Source organism: Geotrypetes seraphini, chromosome 2 (assembly GCF_902459505.1).
Source record: "Geotrypetes seraphini chromosome 2, aGeoSer1.1, whole genome shotgun sequence".
NCBI lineage: Eukaryota > Metazoa > Chordata > Amphibia > Gymnophiona > Dermophiidae > Geotrypetes > Geotrypetes seraphini.
The window spans coordinates 309784082-309808234 of NC_047085.1; the positions used below are offsets into that span (position 1 = coordinate 309784082).

At 42.2% G+C, this 24153-nt stretch overlaps 1 protein-coding gene across 5 annotated transcripts in view; it reads right to left on the minus strand.

Annotated features, from left to right (window-relative positions):
* The window catches only part of NPHP3 (nephrocystin 3), a 267264-nt gene that overhangs the window by 126822 nt on the left and 116289 nt on the right, over positions 1-24153 (minus strand). For all 5 annotated transcript variants that reach the window (XR_004538010.1, XM_033929971.1, XM_033929970.1 and 2 more), the window contains exon 18: positions 8046-8210. Coding sequence is in view for 4 of the 5 variants with exons in the window: in XM_033929971.1 (XP_033785862.1) it covers positions 8046-8210 (165 nt within the window). In the remaining variant the exon portion in view is untranslated. The remainder of the gene's footprint in view (positions 1-8045; positions 8211-24153) is intronic.

The following is a 24153-nucleotide window of genomic DNA, read 5'->3' on the forward strand; positions in this document are numbered from 1 at the left end:
AGAAAGGAACTATAATACAGTAGCTGACAGGAAAGGGTTAGGGAATGTAAAAGCTCTATGATTGTATTTTGTGAGCCGCTTAGGTTTAAGTGGGTAAGAAATTTTTAAAATAAATCAGTTTCCAGAAAAGGAAGAAAACACTCACAAATCTTATCCTGTCTGTCCAGTCAAGCCTGAACCTCTTCATAGACTACTTGAGTATAGAGGTAGGTATTTACTAAAGATCTAAATTAATTTGCAGAGCTACTGTTAGTAATTTTTCACTAAAATCCAGCATAGTACCGGAAGACTGGAGGATGGCCAATGTGATACTGATTTTTGAAAAGGGTTCCATCCAGAGGTGATCTGGGAAATTACAGACTGGTGAGTTTGGCATTAGTGCTGGGCAGAATGGTAGAGACTATTATAAAGAACAAAATGGCAGAACATATAATAATAATAATAATAATTTTATTCTTATATACCGCCATACCCAACTAGTTCTAGGCGGTTCACATTAATTAGGTTAGGATCCGCATTGACATGCAGATTTACAACAATTTATCAGATTTACAACAAATTTAGCCGAACTTGGCAGATGAAGAAAGAAGAGGGGAGAAGAGAGGGGAGAAAAAAGCGATCGTGAAGGAGGAGATGAGCCGAGCGAAGGGCCAGGCGATTGCCGGAAGGGGACGGTTAAGCATAGATTAATGAGAGAAAGCCAACATGGATTTAGTCAAGGGAAATCTTGCCTCACCAATCTATGCATTTCTTTTTTATGTTCAAATCATTTTTATTATTTCAATAAGAATACCAATGCAACACATCACCAAAACAGCATACAAGAACAATCACAAAAAGTCCCCCCCTCCCATCCTACCCACCCTTCCATCCAGGGAACAGTCACCCTACCAAGTCCAAACATGGAGTGATGTGTATCAATTCAGAAGTCTACTTCTGGCACGCGGATTCATTGTAGCAGCAAACGGTAACCAACACTGGAGAAACAAAGTGCCCCATTTAGAGTTTAAATTGGGAAGAGCTTGACGTTCAAATCCAGCTATCTGTATCATCAGCATCCGCCAATGCATCAGGGTAGGAGTCTGGGGCGATAGCCAACATTGTAATATAGACTTAATGCCCATAAGTATCAATTTTTGTACAAATGTCATGCTTCCCCTTCTCACCGGGAACAAGGGCAGTTTCAAAGTAAAGAGAAAGGCCTTTATACCAGGACAGGACCAAAACATGTGTCCCAAAGTAGCTTGGGGCGCCCCATATCAAGGACAACAGTTTGAAGAACAGAGGCGTGCCCGATACGCTTGGGCCGGGGCAAAGAAGGTCCGCAACACAAACTTGTACCTCTCCGATTCTGCTGCAGATTGTAGTACTCAAGGGCCCAGTTTCAGACTATGCTTTACAACCTCCGCTGATATCGGGACCTGCATATCCGTGGTCCACTGAGCTGCCACCACTGTAATCAGCAATGGAAATTATTCCAACCCATGGAAAAACCCGTCGGGCGTGCCTCAAGGCTCCCCCCTATCGCCCACACTATTCAATATCTATATCGCATCCTTAGGTCACCTCCTACAAAAACTAAACTTAAAGCATTACATATACGCAGACGACATATCCATTTTAATCCCCTTAAACGACATCATAAATGAAATTATAGACAACCTCTCAAACATAATGACAGAAATCGATAAATGGACCACCAATTTCAAACTGAAACTAAATGCAGAGAAAACAAAAGTCTTTCTGGCTAGCCCTAATGACAAAATTACGAGAACATCGATAAAAATAAACAATCACGAATACCCAATATCCAAAAACATAAAAATACTCGGTATCACTCTAGATACACACCTAACCATGACTGCCCACACAAACTCACTAGTGAAAAAATGTTTCTTCACGCTATGGAAACTAAGGACCATTAAAAAATACTTCGACCCAACATCCTTCAGGTTGCTGGTGCAGGCGCTGATCCTATCCATTCTTGACTACTGCAACATCATCTACCTGGGTATCCCACAAAAAACATTTAAAAAACTGAGATTAGTACAAAACACCGCCGTTTTTGGACTAAGAAAAAATGACCACATTAGCCCATACTATAAAAAACTGCATTGGCTACCAATAGCAGCGCGAATACTATTCAAATTTGCTTGCACCTGTTTCAAACAAGTCTGGGGACTAGCACCTTCATATCTGCAAACTCACTTCATCCTACACAACCCCACACGAACAACCAGGAGCAAAAACATCTTTGCATACCCAAAGATCACAGGCTGTAGATACAAATCATTCCTGGATAGAACCTTTAAGTTCCAAGCGAACAGACAGCAAGTCTGGCTGAAAAACTACATAAATGAACCCAATCTGACTTACAGTGCATTCCGAAAATCAATTAAAACCGCCCTATACACCAAATTCATTGACTAAAACTGTCCTCTCCCTCACTAGGATTTCCCCCTCTGTAAACGCCTTTTCTTTCTCTCAAGAAGCTCCTTTCATGTATTCATGTATTCTTTACCCATAGAACTCCAATTAGTATGTAAGTTTTCCATTTAGACTTATTGTATTGTATTAAGACTCTTTGTTATTCGCTGAATGTCCAGCCTTCTTTCAATGTGAACCGCCTAGAAGTCGCCTGACTACGGCGGTATAGAAAAATAAAGTTATTATTATTATTATTATAGTCCAGGTCTCCTGCCAATTCTTGCAGAAACCGATGATGAAACTGGAGTGGAATAGTAACCTGGGCAGTCAAACAGAGAGATTCCGAAAATTTCTCCTGTATCTTTTCCAACAATGCAGTACGAGGCAGTGAAAGGACATAGTGTTGTAATTGTCTATAAGAATACCAATCTTAGAGTCCAAAATGAAAGGACTCCCGCAGTTGTTGAAACTCCTGAAGCTTGCAATCGGTCTGTAACACCTGAGACAAATACAGTATTCCTATATGAGTCCAGTTCGAAAAGGACCCCAGACCCATCCCTGGAAGAAAATCACCATTACCCCATAAAGGCAGACACGGAGTCACATACGGGCTATGCTGTAACAATTTACAAAGACATTTCCAAGTTTTTCTTGCTGGGAACAAAAATAAATCTCCAAAAGAAGGAGAACGCTCCGGCAATTTTTTAACATGAAGTAAATAGCTAAAATGATAGGGAAAGAACGCTATACATTCCACAGTCGTTGCAGAGAAATAAGTAGTCATACAAAACCAGTCATTCAGATGTCTAAATTGGCAAGCCAAATTGAACCGGCTCAAATGTAATAGCCCCATAACCCCCTGTTCTCTAGGCAAAAACAATGTGGCCAAGGGAATACGAGAACGTTTACCCCCCCCCCCCCCACAAATAAGTAGTTAAAGACCTCTGCAATAAGAACAGATGACCCTGGCACAACAGCAAGGGTAACATTTGAAGTATATAAATCCATTGGGGAATCACCAGCATATTATAAAGCGTTATTTTACCCAAAAGTGTAAGGGGGTATGCTTGCCATGTCCTCAATCTAGCCCTTGTACGAATCAACAATGGTAGCACATTGATAGAATAAAGTTGTGTCAAATCTTGTGGTATAAAAATACCCAAGTATCTCAGAATGTCAGATGCCCATTCCAGGGGAAAAGGTCCCGTCCAGCCCTCCCGGACAGACCCTTGCAATGGAAGCACTAAAGATTTTTGATGATTCAAAGTCAGGCCAGAATATACATTAAATTCGTCAAACAACGTCAGAGCTCTTGACAACGAACTCTGAGGTTGTGCCAAGGTTAACAGTAAGTCATCAGTGAATGCCAAGACTCGAAGTTTGGAGGAGCCCTCAGGTAGCCCTACCAACTTATCATCCTTCTTAATAGTACGAAGAAGCGGTTTCAAATAAAACAATAAAGGGGACAGTGGGCATCCCTGATGTGTCCCTCTGCCTATCCCAAAGGCTTCTGTTAGACTGCCATTGATCAAAAGTTTAGCTATGGGAGCAGAGTATAAAGCCCTTAAAGCCTTCAAAAACCACCCCCCCCAATTCCAATGTATTCCACTGTTTGAAACAAATAATACCATTGCACTTGATCAAAGGCTTTAGCTGCGTCTAAGCTCATTAATAGGCCCGGTATGTTCATAGATTGGGCTCTAGACATTGCCAGTAAAGCTCTTCATACATTCAATACTGAATGTCAACCCTGTACAAACTCCACCTGTTCTTCAGAAATAAGGATTGGCAACAAAGGGGTCAAACGACTGGCCAGCAAACGGGCTAAAATTTTTAGGTCCACATTTATTAAAGAAATGGGGCAATATGACTCTACCTCTTCCCTCGGTTTATTGCAGTGGTCTCAAACCCGCGGCCCGCCAGGTACTATTTTGAGGCCCTCGGCATGTTTATCATAATCACAAAAGTAAAATAAAATAGTTTCTTGATCATATGTCTTCAGCTATAAATTACAATATTATTATTAAGACTTAGCCAAAAGGAAAGATTTATAAACTATAAAGAGTTTTACTTCATGCAAAATTGTCATTTCTTTAATAAGACATTAACTATTTTCTTCTGAGGCCCTCCAAGTACCAACAAATCCAAAATGTGGCCCTGTAAAGGGTTTGAGTTTGAGACCACTGGTTTATTGGGTTTCAGAATCATTGTAATAGTGGCCTCATTCACATAGGGAGGAAAAATAACATCTTCCAAAGCCCTGATATAATAGCGAAAAAGTGATTCACATAGATGCGGGGATAACATTTTATAAAATTCAGGGGAAAACCCATCAGGGCCCGGAGCAGTACAAGTACATAATTGCTGTATCGCTTTCTGAATCTCTAGGCCCTGGATGGGCTTATTTAAAGCTTCACATTGTTGATCCGTAAACTGAGGCATACCTGCATCTTCTAAATAGTCCAGAATATCTGGACCCTGATAAGGACCCGGGTTAGCGTAAAACTGTGAAAAATGTTGGTGAAAAGCGTCCGCAATGTCATGGGGCCTGGTCGAATAAGAAGTTACCTCCCTCCTAATCTTAGCTATATACCTGTCATCTTGCCAGTTTTTGGTTAAAGCGGTCAGCATTTTCCCAGTCCTATTCCCATAGTGGTAAAATTTATATTTACGGTAAAAAAGGGATCTCTTGGTACGCTCGTGTAACAGGGCATTAAGCGCAACCTGAACCGAGTGAAGCTCCTCCTGCAACAGCGGCGAGGGCTGTCTAAGGTATCTAGCTTTCAAAGTTAAATAGCTTTTCAAGCCTAACAATACCGTTCGCTATTCGTTTGCGAAGCACCGAAATAAAAGCAATAATGTCCCCCCTAAGCATAACTTTAGCTGTTTCCCAAAATAATAAGGGCTCCTCTCTGTATTGATCATTGTTCAACACAGTCTTCCCACCATTGTGAATATTTCAAAAAGTCAGGGTCCTCTTGCAAATAGGACAGAAATCTCCACCGTAAGGGTCCCACGGGGTGAACCCCCAGGGCTACATCAATCCAGATGGGACAATGGTCCAACACCTCAAGGGGGACAATTTTCACGTCCACCACCTGGGAAAAAAAGTTTCAGACACTAACAGGTAGTCTATGCGAGAGAAAGACCCATGTGCACGAGACTGGTGTGTATAGTCCCGCTCAAAAGGATGAAGCATTCGCCAGGGGTCCATTAACCCTAGGGATTTACAAAGAAAAGGTATGCCCTTAGCCACATTGTTAACAAGTGCAGGGGCCACATGAGTTCTATCTAAGGTAACATCAAACACCTGATTAAGGTCACCTGCCACCATAAACCTGTTTAGCTAACTCAGCAGATCAAAGTGGCTTCCAATTCTAAAAGCAGGAAGGAAAAGAAGTACAAAATTTAAACAGGAATTCAAAACCAGTCAAATAAGTGTCTAGTATGACAATAGTAGCGAGAGAGAGAAGGAAGGAGACGGCAAGGAAAACTAGAGATCACAGTATATAGAAAAAACCAACCTAAGCAGAAGCAAAGACTGTCTGAAAACGGCAGGGTTTCAGCTCTGAACTTTCTTCCTCTCTCTCCATCTGGTGGCAGGGGGACATAACCTACTTGTCTTTTATGGACGATAAGGAATAGCATAGTTTATAGTTGTGAATTCCACCCAAGCTCTGCCCAAACTCTTCTCCCTGTACTTGTCTACTGGCAAAGTACTTTTAAAAAAATAGGCTGATGCTAAACCCAAAAGCCCATACACTAGATTCAAATTAAATTGAAATAATGACTTAGGATCTCAAGCGCTCGCGGTTATAAGCTAATAGAACTAGTCTTGGCTCATAACTGTTTTGTGAGCTATCATCGGTCCTTACGTCTTTTTATTATTCAATTTAATATATATACAAATTTTCCATTTCATTTACTTTATGTGCTATTTACGTATTATATCGTTTCTTATGTCATTCTTATATGATTCAACTTCTTAAATTCATATTTATCCTTATTTCAACTTTATAATGTAACCATGATAATACTTAGCTCAGGTATATGTTTTTTGTACCCGGCCCTCTGGACAAAACAGAACTCCGTTTCGCTCTCATTTACAATAAGAGAGCTTCATCAGGACCAGAGTGGTTAATACTTGTTATCACTGTCCAGATTACAAACACCCATACAGGGTTTCAATTTTTCAAAAGATTCCTATAAGATCTTTCCCCGAAGCTTCTTTCTGGGCGTCCTACGTCATTTCCGGAATTAACCGGAAATGTCAGTCAATTCTAAGGATCGCAAAAAGTACTTTTAAACCAGTTTGTATTTTATAAGAGGTCATTTACTCACATAAATGGACCCCATCTAGAGTTTTATAGTCTTTGGATGATTACTATTCATTTTCCATTGGTCCATCATGCCAAACATAACTCTACTAGAAACAGGTGTTGGGTTGTTTTTTTTTAATTGTACTGCCCCTTTGCTCTGGAATGCCCTCCTCTCTGATCTTCACCTTGAATTAGCCTTTCATAGGATCAAGATGGTCTTAAAAAAACTCTGTTCTGTAAAGTCTTTGGTGATGGAGTTGGGAGCAGTTTGTCCTTTTACCCATTTAAGGTTATTTAAGATTTGATACACAGCTCCTGCATTTTACTGACAGTTAGGATGCACCTAACTGATGGGAATACTATAATCTCTGATAGGATTGCTCTACATCTTCTCTCTTTCACTTTCCTGTTCAGAATGGCATTCTTTTCTGCTTTTCATTTGATTTGTAAACCACCTTGTTCTGTATTGGAAAGACAGTATATTAAGCCATATACCACATACATATGAAAATTACTTTACAAAATGACCTTCTAGAAGTATTTACATATATGAAATTATTGACTTTACTAAGTTGCCTTAACATAAGAATGTGTTAATATACATTAATGTGTGTTAGGCACATAGAGAGCACCTATTTTTAGATGCAAATAATGCAGCTATAATATGTGCGAGCACTTATGCCAGTCATAGAGCTGGTCTATATGCTTGTGCATAGACTTGGGAAGTACACACATAAATCATAGTTTCTAACATTTACACACATTAAGTAAGTGTCCTGACCACACTCTACTCAAACTGCCCTTGTGAATGCTTACCTGCAAAATACGTGACATCCAAGATTAGCAGTTACTTACAGAATAGTGTGTAAATGACAATCTGGTTACATATGTATGTTTTTACACATGCCAATGCAAACCCCCCCCACATAAAACCAACCCACTCTCCACTTAAATAAAGTAAGACATTATAGACTAGGGTGATAACTTGGCTGTAATTTCTTACCTTACTTAAGTGGAGAGTGGTTTTTTACATTGTTATAGTTGTTAGTTCTTCTACTCTTTATTTTTGTAATTTTGTTTTTATATATGTACATAAATGACTAGAACACTGGCATTTATATGTATACTTGCCACCTAAATCTATGTGGATCCTTATAAAATTACTTCCATAGCTAGTAAATAAGTCTCACTGAAAATGAAAGGGTTATGTGTTAATACCACTCAGTAAATAGAGCCCTATGTTTGTTACTTAATAAATAATAGAATATTCACTGAGAAGACCAAAAATGCCATGTTTACCTGAAGATGCTGAAACTTAAGCAGCCCACAACCATATGACAACACGCTCATCTTGTGCAGGCTGTGAACCAAGGAGGCTAATATGGGACAGGACAGTTCAGGAACAAGTTCCAGGAGCTCCGATTCACTCACTCCGTTATGGCTGATGCTAATCAGGCAAAGTATCTATGTAACAAACAGCACTCACTCAGTTATATTCCCAGAGACTGTAGTAACTCAGTTATTCAAAGTCAGAGCTGAACTATGTGATAGATTCCAAGACAACCAGATAAATAATCAAACAGGAAAATAAACATTAGCAGAGAAAGATTTGAAATAAAATTCTCAATGAAAAATATGAAACAATATTAAAACCAAAATTACAGAAGAAAATGTTTATTTAACAAAGTAATGTGGTAATATAATAGTTATAATACAAACCCAAGAAGATACACTCAAAAGATAATTTAACTACTTCAGTACATTTCAACTGCATTCAGACCAGTATCTTGCTTCTAACAGTGGCTAATCCAGGTCACAAGTTCTTGGCAAAAACCCAAATAGTAGCAATATTATATGCTACCAATCCCAGGGCAAGTAGTGGCTTCCCCCATGCCTATCTCAATAGCAGACTATGGACTATTCATCTAGGAACTTGCTCAAACCGTTTTTGAACCCAGATATACTAATCGCTGTTACCACATCCTTAGCCAATGAGTTCCAGAGTTTAACTTTTCTTTGAGTGAAAAAAAATTTCCTCCTATTTGTTTAAAAGTATTTCCATGTTTGTTTGTTTTTTTTAATTCTTTATTCATTTTCAAATCAAAACAACAAGTGCACAAAAATACATCATACAAGTACTTCCAATATAGCACTATAATATCTAACACATAAAATCTAATAGCGTAATAACCCCACCCACCCATCCACCCTTCATCACATTTTCAACTAAAATAGAGTATACACATGTTATATACCATATTATAACATATCTTGTAAAATTACCCCCCCAACTCCACCCTCCTCCTTGAGTATGCTAAATACAGCTAAGAAAGAAAAGAAAAGAATTGATGAGACTATTCATTGCAATACTTTGCCAATGGCCCCCATATCTTTACAAAGTTATTATATGTTCCTTTTTGTATCGCTATTGCCCTTTCCATCTTATAAATATGGCATAATGAATACCACCAGAATGTGTGATTAAGATTCTTGTAATTTTTCCAATTATTGGTAATATGTTGAATGGCAACCCCTGTCATGACTAATAAAAGTTTGTTATTTTATTTTATTTTTTTTATATTTTTATTTATTCATTTTTGAATTCTTACAAGTGAATTAAACATATTATAATCAATTATCATATGGCACTTGTATTTACAAACAAATCCTCTTATAATATAGAATAAATCCCCCCCTTTTATCAATATTCCTATTTCCATATGATATACATTCCCCATCCCACCCCTATATATCTACTACCCATGTGCTAAGAAATCTGATCATTAGAATAATTAGTCAATGGTTCCCAAATTTTTTTAAAATTATGAAGATTTCCTTGTTGTAACGCTAACACCTTTTCCATTTTATATATATGACAAACTGAGTTCCACCAAAATGTATAATTTAATTTAGTATAATCCTTTCAATTTTGAGTAATTTGTTGCATGGCGACCCCTGTCAATATTAATAATAACTTTTATTATTTGCAGAAATCGGACTCTGAGTTCTCATTGCTGTACCAAATAATATCGTGTCATATGAGAGTCCTACATGGTTTTCTAATAATTTATTAATTTGGGGCCAAATTAGTTTCCAAAAAGCATTTACACAGGGACAAAAAAAAATTAAATGATCTAACGTCCCAACTTCTATTCTACAATGCCAGCATCTATTGGATCTAGTGCTATCTATCTTTTGTAAACGCGTAGGGGTCCATAAAACTCGATGTAACAAAAACATCCACGTTTGACTCATAGATGCTGACCTTGTAGACCTTAATCTCCAGGACCAAAATCGTGGCCATTGAGACGCAGAAATTGTCTGTCCAATCTCAATACTCCAAATATCCCTAAGTCCAGTTTTCTTTTTTTAATTTAAAAATCCATATAACAATTTATACCATTTTGCGGCTTGGTGTCCCAAAAAAATCCGCCTGGAAACAGAACCTGCAAGCTATATTGAGTATTAAGATCCTTCCATTCAGGGAACCCTGCCTGAATAGCCTGCTTCAATTGCATCCATTTAAAATACTGTGTTTTATTTAAGCCAAATTTATGTTGCAATTGTGAAAAACTAAGCAGTGATCCTTCTGAAATGACATCATTCAATGTCCGTATACCTGCAATTATCCATTGTTTCCAGACAATCTTAAATCCGCCAATCTTGATCCTGGAGTTTACCCAAATAGATTGACTTAGTGATTTAGCAATTGGATCCGGTGATAGATTACTAATATATCTTAAGGTCTTCCAAGTATCCAGTAAAATTCTATTATCCTTGTATTTCCTAGGCAATTTTATACTAACTACATGTTCTAAATGTAATGGGAACAGGAGCCACCATTCTAAATATAACCAATCTGGTACATTCTCCATGAGATCTGGGAGGATCCAATACATACCCTGTCTTAGAATATAGGCTTGATGGTACCTATAAAAATTTGGAAAATTTACCCCTCCCTCCAAAATTGGTCTTTGTAATGATGCTAAAGCAATTCTGAATCTTTTCCCAAACCAAACAAATTTTGTAAGAACGTTGTTTAACTTTTTATAAAATGACCCCAGAAAAAATATTGGTATCATACTCATTTGATAACAAACCACAGGCAATATCATCATTTTAATTGTTTGAACTCTTCCCCACCAAGAGAGATGTAAAGGATTCCATTGCTCACACATTTCTGTTATCTTTCTTAATAAAAGTTTTTCATTCTCTTTCACTGTGTCTTCAATTGTATTTTTGATAGTAATACCTAAGTATTTTAAACCTTCATCTTTCCACATAAATGAATATGAATCAAATAATCCTTTGGTACAATGAACATTAATTAGAAGAACTTCAGATTTACTCCAATTAATTTTATATCCAGAAAATTTTCCAAACTTCTCTAGAAGATTAAGTAAACATGGAACAGTATTCCCCAGTTCTCTTAAATATAGTAAAATATCATCTGCATATGCAGAAAGCACAGTTACTTACCGTAACAGGTGTTATCCAGGGACAGCAGGCAGATATTCTTGACTGATGGGTGACGGCACCGACGGAGCCCCGGTACGGACACTTTTAGAGTGATTGCACTCTAAGAACTTGGAAAGTTCTAGAGACCGCACCGCGCATGCGCGAGTGCCTTCCCGCCCGACCCCGTCGCGCGGTCCCTCAGTTAAGATAAGCCAGCTAAGAAGCCAACCCGGGGAGGTGGGTGGGATGCAAGAATATCTGCCTGCTGTCCCTGGATAACACCTGTTACGGTAAGTAACTGTGCTTTATCCCAGGACAAGCAGGCAGCATATTCTTGACTGATGGGTGACCTCCAAGCTAACAAAAAGAGGGATGGTGGGAAGGTTGGCCATTAGGAAAACAAATTTTGCAAAACAGATTGGCCGAAGTGACCATCCCGTCTGGAGAATGCGTCCAGACAATAGTGAGATGTAAAAGTATGAACTGAGGACCAAGTGGCAGCCTTGCAGATTTCCTCAATAGGAGTGGAACGGAGGAAAGCTACAGATGCTGCCATAGCTCGAACTCTATGGGCCGTGACAGAACCTTCCAGTGTCAGTCCGGACTGAGAATAGCAGAAAGAAATGCATGCCGCAAGCCAATTAGATAGCGTACGCTTAGAAACAGGACGTCCCAATTTATTCGGATCAAAGGACAGAAAAAGTTGGGGCGATGATCTGTGGGGCTTAGTACGGTTCAAATAGTAAGCTAACGCCCGCTTACAGTCCAAAGTATGAAGAGCCTGTTCTCCGGGATGGGAGTGAGGTTTGGGAAAAAAAACAGGCAGTACAATAGATTGGTTGAGATGGAACTCAGAGACAACCTTAGGGAGAAACTTTGGATGTGTACGTAGAACCACCTTGTCATGATGAAAGATTGTGAAAGGTGGGTCAGAAACTAATGCATGGAGCTCACTGACCCTCCTGGCAGAGGTGAGAGCTATAAGGAAAAGTACCTTCCAAGTGAGAAACTTGAAGGTGGTAGTAGCTAAAGGTTCAAATGGAGGCTTCATCAAAGTGGAGAGAACCACATTGAGATCCCAGACAACAGGAGGAGCTTTGAGAGGTGGCTTCACATTGAAAAGACCCCGCATGAATCTGGAGACCAGGGGATGAGCTGAGAGGAGTTTCCCATGGACTGGCTCATGAAAGGCCGTGATGGCACTGAGATGGACTCTGATGGAGGTAGACTTGAGGCCAGAGTTAGATAGAGAAAGCAGATAATCCAATAGGGTCTCCACTGCAAGAGATTTGGGGTCATGATGATGCAGGAGACACCAGGCGGAAAACCTCGTCCACTTTTGATGGTAACATTGTAGAGTGGCCGGTTTCCTGGATGCGTCCAGAATGGAGCGAACAGGCTGAGAAAGGAGAAGATCAGTTGAAGTCAGCCCGAGAGATACCAAGCTGTCAGGTGTAGAGACTGTAGGTTGGGATGCAGGAGGGTTTCCTGATCCTGTGTAAGCAGAGATGGAAACAGTGGAAGCAGAAATGGATCCCTGGAACTGAGTTGAAGTAGAAGGGAGAACCAATGCTGCCTGGGCCACCGTGGGGCAATCAGTATCATGGTGGCTCGTTCCCTCTTTAGTTAGAACAAGGTCCGAAGCATGAGCGGTAGAGGAGGGAAAGCATAGAGGAACAGGTTGGACCAATCCAGAAGAAAAGCATCCGCTGCCAGACGGTGAGGAGAGTAGAGTCTGGAGCAGAATAGGGGCAACTGATGATTGTGGGGAGCTGCAAAGAGGTCCACCTGAGGAGTGCCCCATTGGGCAAAGATGGACTGTAGAGTCGATGGATCGAGAGTCCATTCGTGGGGTTGGAGAACTCTGCTGAGCTTGTCCGCTAAGTAATTCTGTTCTCCCTGAATATAAATCGCCTTCAGGAATAAGTGACGAGTGGTGGCCCAAGACCAGATTCTCTGAGCTTCCTGACATAAGAGGCGAGAGCCTGTCCCACCCTGTTTGTTGATGTAGTACATGGCAACTTGATTGTCTGTGCAGAGCAGAAGGACTTGAGGAAACAGAAGGTGTTGGAAGGCCTTGAGGGCATAGAACATTGCCCTGAGTTCCAGGAAATTGATGTGATGCTTCTTTTCCTGAGGAGTCCAAAGGCCTTGAGTTTGGAACTCGTTCAAATGGGCTCCCCATGCATAAGGGGAGGCGTCGGTGGTGATGACCAGTTGATGAGGAGGCAGATGGAACAGAAGGCCCCTGGAGAGATTTGAGGATATCAACCACCATTGCAGAGACTGACGAAGAGATGATGTCACAGATATGTGTCGTGAGCAAGAGTCTGTCGCTTGAGACCACTGGGAAGCCAGGGTCCATTGAGGAGTACGCAGGTGAAGACGTGCCAGGGGTGTGACATGAACTGTGGAGGCCATGTGACCCAAGAGAATCATCATCTGCTTTGCAGAAATGGATTGCTGAGGCATCACCTGCTGACAGAGCGATTGGAGGTTGTGAAGACGGTTGTCCGGTAAGAAGGCTCTCATCTGGACAGTGTCCAGCACCGCTCCAATGAATTGAAGTCTCTGCGTAGGAAGAAGGTGAGACTTGGGTATATTGATTTCGAACCCTAGGAGTTGTAGAAAAAAGATGGTCTGGTTGGTGGCCAGAAGAACAGTTTGAGATGAAATGGCCTTGATTAACCAGTCGTCCAGGTAGGGAAAAACCTGAAGGTGGTGGGAGCGTAGAAATGCTGCCACCACCACCAGACATTTTGTGAACACCCTTGGAGAGGAGGCAAGACCGAAGGGGAGCACTCTGTATTGGTAATGACAGTGATTGATCATAAAGCGAAGGTACTGTCTGGAGGCCGGGTTGATTGGAATGTGAGTGTAGGCCTCTTTGAGATCGAGAGAGCATAGCCAGTCGTTGTGATCGAGGAGAGGATAAAGTGTAGCTAGAGATAGCATCTTGAATTTTTCTTTGACCAAGCATTTGTTGAGGTCTCGCAGATCTAGAATTGGTCTGAGGTCCCCTGTTTTTTTGGGAACTAGAAAATAACGGGAGTAGAATCCCTGCCCCTTCTGTTCTAGAGGAACTTCCTCTATGGCGTTCAGAAGTAGGAGGGATTGAACCTCCTGAAGAAGGAGGGCAGATTGAGGAGTGTGCAAAGCAGACTCTTTTGGTAGACTTTGGCCCGGAAGGGTGTGAAAGTTGAGAGAGTAGCCGTGGCGGATGATGTTGAGGACCCATTGGTCCGAAGTGATAACTTCCCACCGGCTGAGAAAGAAAGAGAGTCGTCCTCCTATCGGTTGAGGGAGGAGTGGAGATGTTTGAACGCTGGCTATGCCCTCGAGAATTAAGTCAAAAGGGCTGAGTAGATTTTTGCTGCGGAGGCTGCTTGGCTGGTTGTTGCTGCTGGGGTCTAGGCGTTTGCCGCTGCTGTTGGCGCTGCCTCCTAGGCTGTTGAGTGGAAGACTGCAAGGGACGAGCCACAAAACGCCGTTGATAGGCCGATTGCTGTCTGAATGGCCGTGGAGGTGGAGGTTTCTTTTTGGTCTTAAGAAGTGTATCCCAGCGGGTTTCGTGAGCTGAGAGCTTCTGAGTTGTTGAGTCCATCGATTCTCCAAACAGCTCATCCCCTACACATGGGGCATTAGCCAACCGGTCTTGATGATTAACATCAAGCTCGGAGACTCTGAGCCAGGCCAACCGGCGCATGGCTACAGACATGGCTGTTGCCCTGGAGGTAAGCTCAAAGGTGTCGTATATAGACCTTACCATGAATTTCCTGAGCTGGAAAAGAGATGAAGAGCATTGATGGAAAGCCTCACGTTTCCCCACAGGAAGGTACTGCTCAAAGGAAGCCATGGTGGTAAGGAGATGCTTTAAATAAAAAGAAAAGTGAAAAGCATAGTTACCAGATCGATTAGCAAGCATCGCATTCTGGTAAAGTCGCTTACCAAACTTGTCCATGGCTTTACCCTCTCTGCCAGGAGGAACAGAGGCATAGACACTAGCTCCTGTGGACTTCTTGAGGGTGGATTCTACAAGGAGAGACTCATGTGGGAGCTGTGGTTTGTCGAACCCAGGGATAGGGATAACCTTATACAGGGAATCCAATTTGCGGGGGGCTCCCGGTACAGTAAGAGGAGTCTCCAAATTTTTGTAAAAGGTTTCCCTCAGGATATCATGTAAAGGGAGTTTCAAGAATTCCTTTGGAGGCTGGTCAAAATCAAGAGCGTCCAAAAAGGCTTTAGACTTTTTAGACTCAGCCTCCAAAGGAATAGAAAAAGAGTCACACATATCTCTCAAAAAAGAGGAGAAAGATGTGGACTCAGGTTTTGATGAAGTGTCCTGAGGAACAGGCTCGTCTTTCTCTGATGAACACTCCCCTTCTGAGAGAAAAGGCTCTTCAGAATCTCCCCACAGATCAGGGTCCCGAATATGGGCACCACGGTCCCGACTCTCAGGAGTGGATGGTTCTAGGTGCCGGGACTTGCGTATCGATTTACCCGACCTCATCGATGCGGTACCGGGTGATGTTATCGGTTGTATTGGAGCCGAAATCTGCACCGGAGCTGAAGTCTGCACCGATTGGTGATGAGATCTGGACTCCGGCGCGAGGACAGGCATCGATACCGATGAGGCCGAGTGTACCGGTACCGAAAGAGTGGATGCCGACAATATAGGTTGTTCCACAATCGGTACCGGTGGCCCAGTGGGGACCGACACCGGAGGGCTCGGTGCCAGCAGAGCTGGAAGGAGCTTTTGGAGCTGATCCTTAAGCTGTGTTTGTAAGATGGCCGCAATGCGATCATCGAGGGAGGGCACCGGTACCGCCTTTTTCTTCTGCGGTACCTGCGGTGCCGCTCTACGCCCCGGAGATGAGGAGCCCGATGTCGAGGGACTCACCTCAATAGGGGCGGAGCGCTTCCGCTGGCGCCTCACGGTCGGCAGGACTGGACTCTCTGCAATGGAGACCGGAGGACGCTCCAGCGGGGAAGGCTTCTTAGCCGGCTTACCTGTATGCTGCGACGCCGGCACGGTATCGCGCGGCGTCGATGAGGTGGGTGCCGACGAAACAGGTACCGGAACCGGTGTCGAGGACGCGGGGTCGGACATGTCGGTGCCGAAGAGCAGTCTCTGTTGTATTTCACGATTTTTCAGAGTCCGCTTTTTCAAAGTGGCACAGCGGGTGCAGGAGGAGGCCTGATGTTCCGGACCCAGACACTGTAGGCACCAGTTGTGTGGGTCTGAAAGGGAAATAGGCCGTGCACACCGCTGGCACTTCTTGAACCCGGGCTGGGGGGGCATGAACGGAAAAACGGCTTCTGCCAAATCGAAGGCCGAGGCCTCGATGATGGCAGTAGGCCCCGCCGGGGCAAATCAAGAAAAACTCGAAAAAAGAAATATATATATATTTTTTTTTTTACAAATGAAAGAAAACAAAAGGAAGGGCAGAAAAAACCCAAGAAGTTTACGCGAGCGGAAAGGCGAAGGAAAAAATTTTCAACAGCCGTTGAAACATGCGACTTCTTAGCTCCGCGGAAACTAAGAAACTGAGGGACCGCGCGACGGGGTCGGGCGGGAAGGCACTCGCGCATGCGCGGTGCGGTCTCTAGAACTTTCCAAGTTCTTAGAGTGCAATCACTCTAAAAGTGTCCGTACCGGGGCTCCGTCGGTGCCGTCACCCATCAGTCAAGAATATGCTGCCTGCTTGTCCTGGGATAAAGTTCAAATTCCCAGTTAGAGTATGGGATTCCCTTTATCCCCTTAGTTTGATTAATTGCAATTAATAAGGGTTCAAGAACAACATCAAAAAGTAAGGGGGACAAAGGACATCCTTGTCTAACTCCCCTTCGCAAGTTAAATCTATCTGATAAATTATTATTAATATATAATCTTGCACCAGGAGAGCTATACAATGTCTGAATCATTTTATTAAAACCGGGGCCTATACCAAACCATTCTAAAGCTTGATACATAAAACTCCATTCCACTCTATCAAATGCTTTTTCTGCATCTAAAGACACTATAAAAGCTGGATCATTAATATTTTTTGCTAAATTTAAAGAGTGAAATGCTAATCTAGTATTATTTGAAGAATACCTTTTAGCAATAAATCCTGTTTGGTGGACATCAATAATAAAAGGAAGAGCTTTTGAAAATCTTGATGCTAATACTTTAGCAAGCAATTTACCATCTACATTTAATAAAGAGATAGGCCTGTAATTTGAAACCAAAGTAGGATCCCTGTTTGGTTTTGGCAAGACAATAATTACAGAATCAGCCATAGTACCTGATATATTCCCATTGTTCATTTGGTACTGATATAAATTTAATAGATATGGTAAAATAATATTTTGAAATGATTTATAAAATTCAACAGTATATCCATCGCCACCTGGAGCGGATCCAACTCTAAGAGACTTCAATGCTGATTCTACTTCTTTTAAAGATATAGGATCTTCTAAACTTCTTTTTATATGATCCGGAACATTTGGTCCAATGAATGAATTTAAAAAATTTAATCCATCTTGTTCTTTATTTTCATAAGATTCAGAAGAATATAAATCTTTATAAAAAGTTTGTTATTATACGATATTTGACTTTTCTTTCTCATAGCCATTCCGAATAAAACAGTATCATAGGAAAGTGCAACATGGTTTTCCAACAAAGAGTTTACTTGAGACCAGATTGAATTCCAAAATAACTTGATATAGGGACAATAATAAAGTAGATGATCTAATGTCCCTGGTTCCAGATTACAGTGCCAGCATTTATTGGACTTAGAACTATCTAATTTTTGTAAACGAACAGGGGTCCAAAATGCTCTATGTAACAAAAAGAACCAAGTTTGCCTCATAGATGCTGACACTTTACATCTCATCCTCCAAGACCAAATCCGTGGCCATTGAGATGCAGACATCTGCTGCTTAATCTCAATGCTCCAAATGTCTCTAAGACCACATTTTGTTTTTTTATTCAAGAATCCAGATAATAATTTATACCACAATGCGGCTTGATGTCCTAGGAAGTCTGCTTGGAAGCATAGGAACTCCAGACTATATTGTTTATTAAGATTCTTCCATTCAGGGATTCTTCCATTCCCATCTGAATAGCCTGCTTCAACTGCAACCACTTAAAACTTTGTGTTTTATTAAGACCAAATCTATGTTGCAATTGTGAAAATTAAAGCAGTTTACCATCTGAAATAACATCATTCAGAGTTCGAATGCCTGCAATAATCCAGTTCTTTCAAAGAACTTGGGCTCCGCCGATTTTAATCTTGGAGATTATCCATAAGGATTGATTAGTTGATTTATTAATTGGAATAGGTGTTAAGTTACTAATATATCTCAATGTTTTCCATGTATCCATTAAAATTTTATTCTCTTTATATCTCCTGGGCATATTAATACTTGGCACGTGAACTAAATTTAAAGGGAACAAGAGGCGCCATTCTAAATACAACCAATCCGGGGCATTGTCTATGAGTTCTGGGAGGATCCAATACATACCCTGACGTAAAATATAGGCTTCATGGTACCTATAAAAATTTGGAAAATTTACCCTGCCCTCCTCAGTTGGCTTTTGCAAGGATACTAAAGCAATTCTAGGCATTTTACCCAGCCAAAGAAATTTCGTAAGAATACCATTAAGCTTTTAATAAAAGGACCTTTGAAAAAAAATTGGTATCATACTCATTTGATAACAAACCACAGGCAAAATCATCATTTCAATAGTTTGAACTCTCCCCCACCAAGAAAGATGTAAAGGATTCCATTGCTCACATAATTCCGTAACTCTTTATAGTACAAATTTTTCATTTTCTTTTACTGTATCATCAATTGTATTTTTTTTTTTTTTAGATTTAAAAGTATTTCCATGTACTTTCATTGAGTGTCCCCTGGCCTCTGTACTTTTTGAAAGAATGAAAAATCGATTCCCTTTTACCCATTCTACACCACTCAGGATTTTGTAAACTGTAATCATATCATCTCTCAGCCATCTCTTTTTCCAAGCGATACAGAGGCTTTATAATATTCTTTGTCTTATTTACTATTCCTTTTCTAAAAATTCCTAGTATCATACTATGGAGCGATACAGAGGTTTTATAATATTCTTGGTCTTATTTACGATCCCTTTTCTAATAATTCCTAGTATCTTGTTTACTTTTTTTGGTCACCGCTGCAAACTGGACGGAAGGTTTCAGTGTATTGTCTACGATGACACCTAGATCTTTTTCTTGGGTGCTGACTCCTTTTTTTTTTCCCATTATTTTTTATTTTCAAATTTTACATAAAGTGTACAACATATTAAAATACAATTGATAATTGCATAGTATCACTTTTATATCTAATATATTGTATATCTAAATTTGATTTTCCCCCTCACCCTCCCCCCACCCTTTTATTACTTTAATATAATATTTTTAATTTTCAAATTTTACAGAAAGTGTACAACATGTTAGAATACAATTGATGAATATTCAATAACATTTTTATATCTAATACATTATGTTCTAAATAAATTTTATCCCCTCTCCCTCCCCCCACCCTTCTATTACTTTTCATTCATACATTACATATTGTATAATATATTATAACATATTATGTAAGAACATAAGAACATAAGAACATAAGCAGTGCCTCCGCCGGGTCAGACCACAGGTCCATCCTGCCCAGCAGTCCGCTCCCGCGGCGGCCCAAACAGGTCACGACCTGTCAGAATCATCAGAAGGGGCTCCATTGCCACCTTGGCTTCCCATTTAAGTCCTGCCTTCCTATCGAAGCCCTAGCCCTCCGGTCTTTCACATGCACGACCTGGTTGGTTTTTACTCATTACCTGGTTAACTTTCTATACTTGTGTTACATCCCAGCTCCTCCTTCAGTATCCCATGATCCCTTTATCCCTCAGGAATCCGTCCAATCCCTGTTTGAATCCCTGGACCGTACTCTGCCTGATCACTTCCTCCGGTAATGCATTCCAAGTGTCCACGACCCTCTGGGTGAAAAAAAACTTCCTTGCGTTTGTTTTGAACCTATCTCCCTTCAGTTTCTCAGAATGCCCCCTCGTATTAGCTGTCCCCTTCAGTCTGAAGAATCTGTCCCTATCCACCCTCTCTATGCCCCTCATGATCTTGAAGGTTTCTATCATATCTCCCCTGAGCCTCCTTTTCTCCAGAGAGAAGAGCCCCAGCCTATCCAGCCTCTCGGCGTATGGGCAGTGTTCCAGCCCTCTTACCATTCTCGTTGCTCTCCTTTGGACTCTTTCAAGTACCGCCATGTCCTTCTTGAGGTGCGGCGACCAATACTGAACGCAGTATTCCAGATGTGGGCGCACCATCGCTCGATACAGTGGCATGATGACTTCCTGTGTTCTGGTTGTTATGCCCTTCTTTATGATGCCCAGCATCCTGTTGGCTTTTTTCGAGGCTGCCGCGCACTGTGCAGATGGCTTCAGTGATGCATCCACCAGCACACCCAAGTCTCTCTCGAGTCTGCTGTCTCCCAACAATACCCCCCCCAATTTATAGCTGAACAGCGGGTTCTTTTTCCCTATATGCATGACCTTGCATTTGTCCACGTTGAAGCGCATTTGCCATTTGTTTGCCCAGTCTTCCAGCTTGTCCAGGTCCCTTTGCAGGTCTTCACACTCCTCCCTGGTCTTAACTCTGCCGCACAGTTTGGTATCGTCTGCGAATTTTATAACCTCACACTTTACCTCCCTTTCCAGGTCATTGATGAATATATTAAAGAGTATCGGCCCCAGCACCGATCCCTGTGGCACACCGCTCGTGACTCCCCGCCAGTCAGAATATTGACCCTTTACTCCGACCCTCTGCAGTCTACCTGACAACCAGTGCTTGATCCATCTGTGCACATCCCCTCCCACCCCGTGGCTCCACAGCTTCTTAAGTAGCCTTTCATGTGGCACCTTGTCGAAAGCCTTTTGAAAATCGAGGTAAATGATGTCTATGGGCTCCCCATTGTCCACCCGACTGCTTATTCCCTCAAAGAAGTACAGAAGGTTCGTTAGGCATGATCTTCCCTTGCAGAATCCGTGCTGGCTTGTTCTCAGTAGGCCATTCCTCTCGATGTGCTCGCAAATGCCGTCCTTGATCATAGCTTCCACCATCTTCCCTATAATTGAAGTCAGGCTCACCGGCCTGTAGTTCCCGGGGTCACCCCTCGATCCCTTCTTGAAGATAGGTGTGACATTTGCCACTTTCCAGTCCTCTGGTACCTCACCAGTTTTCAAGGATAGGTTGCAAACATGTTGGATTGTGCCCGCTATTTCCTGTCTTAGTTCCTTCAGAACCCTTGGGTGGATCCCATCCGGGCCCGGTGATTTGCCACATTTTAATCTGTCTATCTGTTTGAGGACATCCTCCTTACTTACCTCTATGTGCTCTAATTTTTCAGCCTGTTCCCCTCTATGTGTGTCATAAAAAAAAAAAAAATCCCAAAAGGGTGCTGACTCCTAAGGTGGTTCCTAGCATCTGGTAATTATGATTTGGATTATTCTTCCCAATGTGCTTCACTTTGCATTTGTCCACATTAAATTTCATCTGCCATTTGGATGCATAGTCCTCCAATTTCCTAAGGTCTTCCTGCAATTTTTCAGTCTGCATGCATTTTAATTAGGGTTGCAGGAAGATTAAAAATTTTAGTTGTGTTGTGTGTTAGTGATTAATTGTGACTAAGATTTTTTTTTTTTTTAAAGAAAATACAACAAGCACAAACAAAAAAATTCTTGAAATCAACCATAAACCACTTGATTACCTGTAGTTTCCTCTCTATCTTTGAACTACTATCTAGCCCAGTGGTCTCAAACTCGCGGCCCGGGGGCCACCTGCAGCCCACCAGGTACTATTTTGTGGCCCACGGTCTGTACTAGTGCTGACTGCTCTTTGCAGCGTCCTACGGCTTCCCCCCTCCTGGCCTCCCGCTCTTACCTTCAGATAATTACTGCTGCCTGCAGAGAGGATTGCCAGTTCTGTAGTGATCCTTGCAGGCTGCCGTCATCTCAGCAGCACATTCCCTCTGCTTCGATCTTGCCCCTGATGTCAGAGGAAGGGTGGGACCGCGACAGAGGGAACGTGCTGCTGAGACTGATGGCAGTCTGCAAGGAACGCTACAGCACCGGCAATCCTCTCTGCAGGCTGCGGTAATTAGCTGAACTAAGACTGGGAGGCCGGGGAGGAAGCTGGAGGATGCTGCAAAGAAGGGGGGAACATTCAGGCCTTCGTGGGGGGGGGGGAGAGATTTATAAACTATAAAGAGTTTTACCTCATACAAAATTGTCATTTCTTTAATAAGAAATTAACAATTTTTTCTGCGGCCCTCCAAGTAACGACAAATTGAAAATGTGGCCCTGCAAAGGGTTTGAGTTTGAGACCACTGATCTAGCCCCATTTCCTTTCTCTGTACACACCCTCAGCTCTATCTTGGTCTCTCCTTTCTCTTGCCTTCAGGCCTGTGTATCTCCTCTTTTTTTCCTACTCACCCCTCAAATCTAGTATCTCTCTCCCTATCTCTGTGCATCCAGTTTCCCCATTCCTGTCCTCAATCCAATCTTGCTTTTCCCCCCACCCTCTCCCCAAGTTCAGTATCTCTTTCCTTCCTTGCCCCCATTGCAGCACCTTTGCCCAATTCAATACCTTTTGCCCTCCATGCCTCCCTGAGTTCAGAGCTTCTTTCCTCCTCTGTGCCCCCCATGCAGCACCTCGCTCCCTCCTTTCCCTGAGTCCAGTGCTTCTTTCGCTCTCCTTGCCCCACCATGCATCACCTCTCTCTCTCTCTTCTTGCCTCCCTCAAGGTAGCAACTCTTTCCCTCCTTGCCCCGAGTCCAGCATTTTTCTCTTTCCTTGCCCCCCTCAATGTAGCAACTCCCTCTTTCCATCCAGCATCTGCCCTCTTTCTATGTCCTTCCCTTCCATCTAGCATCTGCCCTCATTCTATGCTCTTCCCTTCCATCCAGTGTCTACCCTCTTTCTTTGCCCTTTCCTTCCATCAAGCATCTACTACTGTTTATAATTTCTATAGCGCAGAAAGGCGTACTTAGCGCTGTACATTCAACATGTAATAGATGGTCCCTGCTCAGAAGAGCTTACAATCTAATTAGGACAGTGAGACAAAACAAATGGGACAGATAGGGGTTGGGAAGATTCTTGCAGAGAGAATGATAGGTATCGTATGGTGATTGGGAGTTAGGAGTTGAAAGCAGCCTCGAAAAAGTGGGCTTTTAGCTTGGATTTGAATACTGCTAGAGATAGAGCTTGACGTCTGTTTCAGGCATACAATGCAGCACGAAAGAAGGGATGGAGTTTGGAGTCGGCAGTGGAGGAGAAACATCTGCCCTTTCTCTCTCTACCCCTTCCATCCAGTGTCTGCCCTTGGTATGCCACTGCCCAACCCCATGGTCTGGCATCTCTGTCTCCTTCCCTTCCATCTCTCTCTCCCCTTCACCTGTGGTTTGACATCTCTCTCCTTTGCTTCCCCTTCCCTCCCTCCCCAATGGTCTGGTATCTCTTTCTCTTCTTTCTTGCTTCCCTTCCCTTTCTTGGTCTTCCTTCCTTTCTCCCTTCTTCCCAATTTGATGACTTTCTTCTTTACCCCTCCCTCCCCCTAATTGGGTGTGACATTTCTCCCCCCTCTCCTCCTGTGGGATGGATACTCCTCTCTCAATTTTTTCTCCTTTGGGCCACCGGCAGTAAGCTGAACATGCTACTTTTAGAGGCCCTGGAAGCTTTCCCTCTGCTTCAACTTCCTGTTCTGCAGAGGGAAAGCTTCTGGGGCTGCTGAAGGCAGCATGTTTATCAAAAATAAAGGTGCACATAAGCATTAATTCAAAGGCTGAATATGCTCAGAGACATAGAAGCAAAAACAAGGCGTATTTAACCCAAGAATATCGCCTCATCACCCAATCACCACATATGCTTAAAGTGCCTTCAAA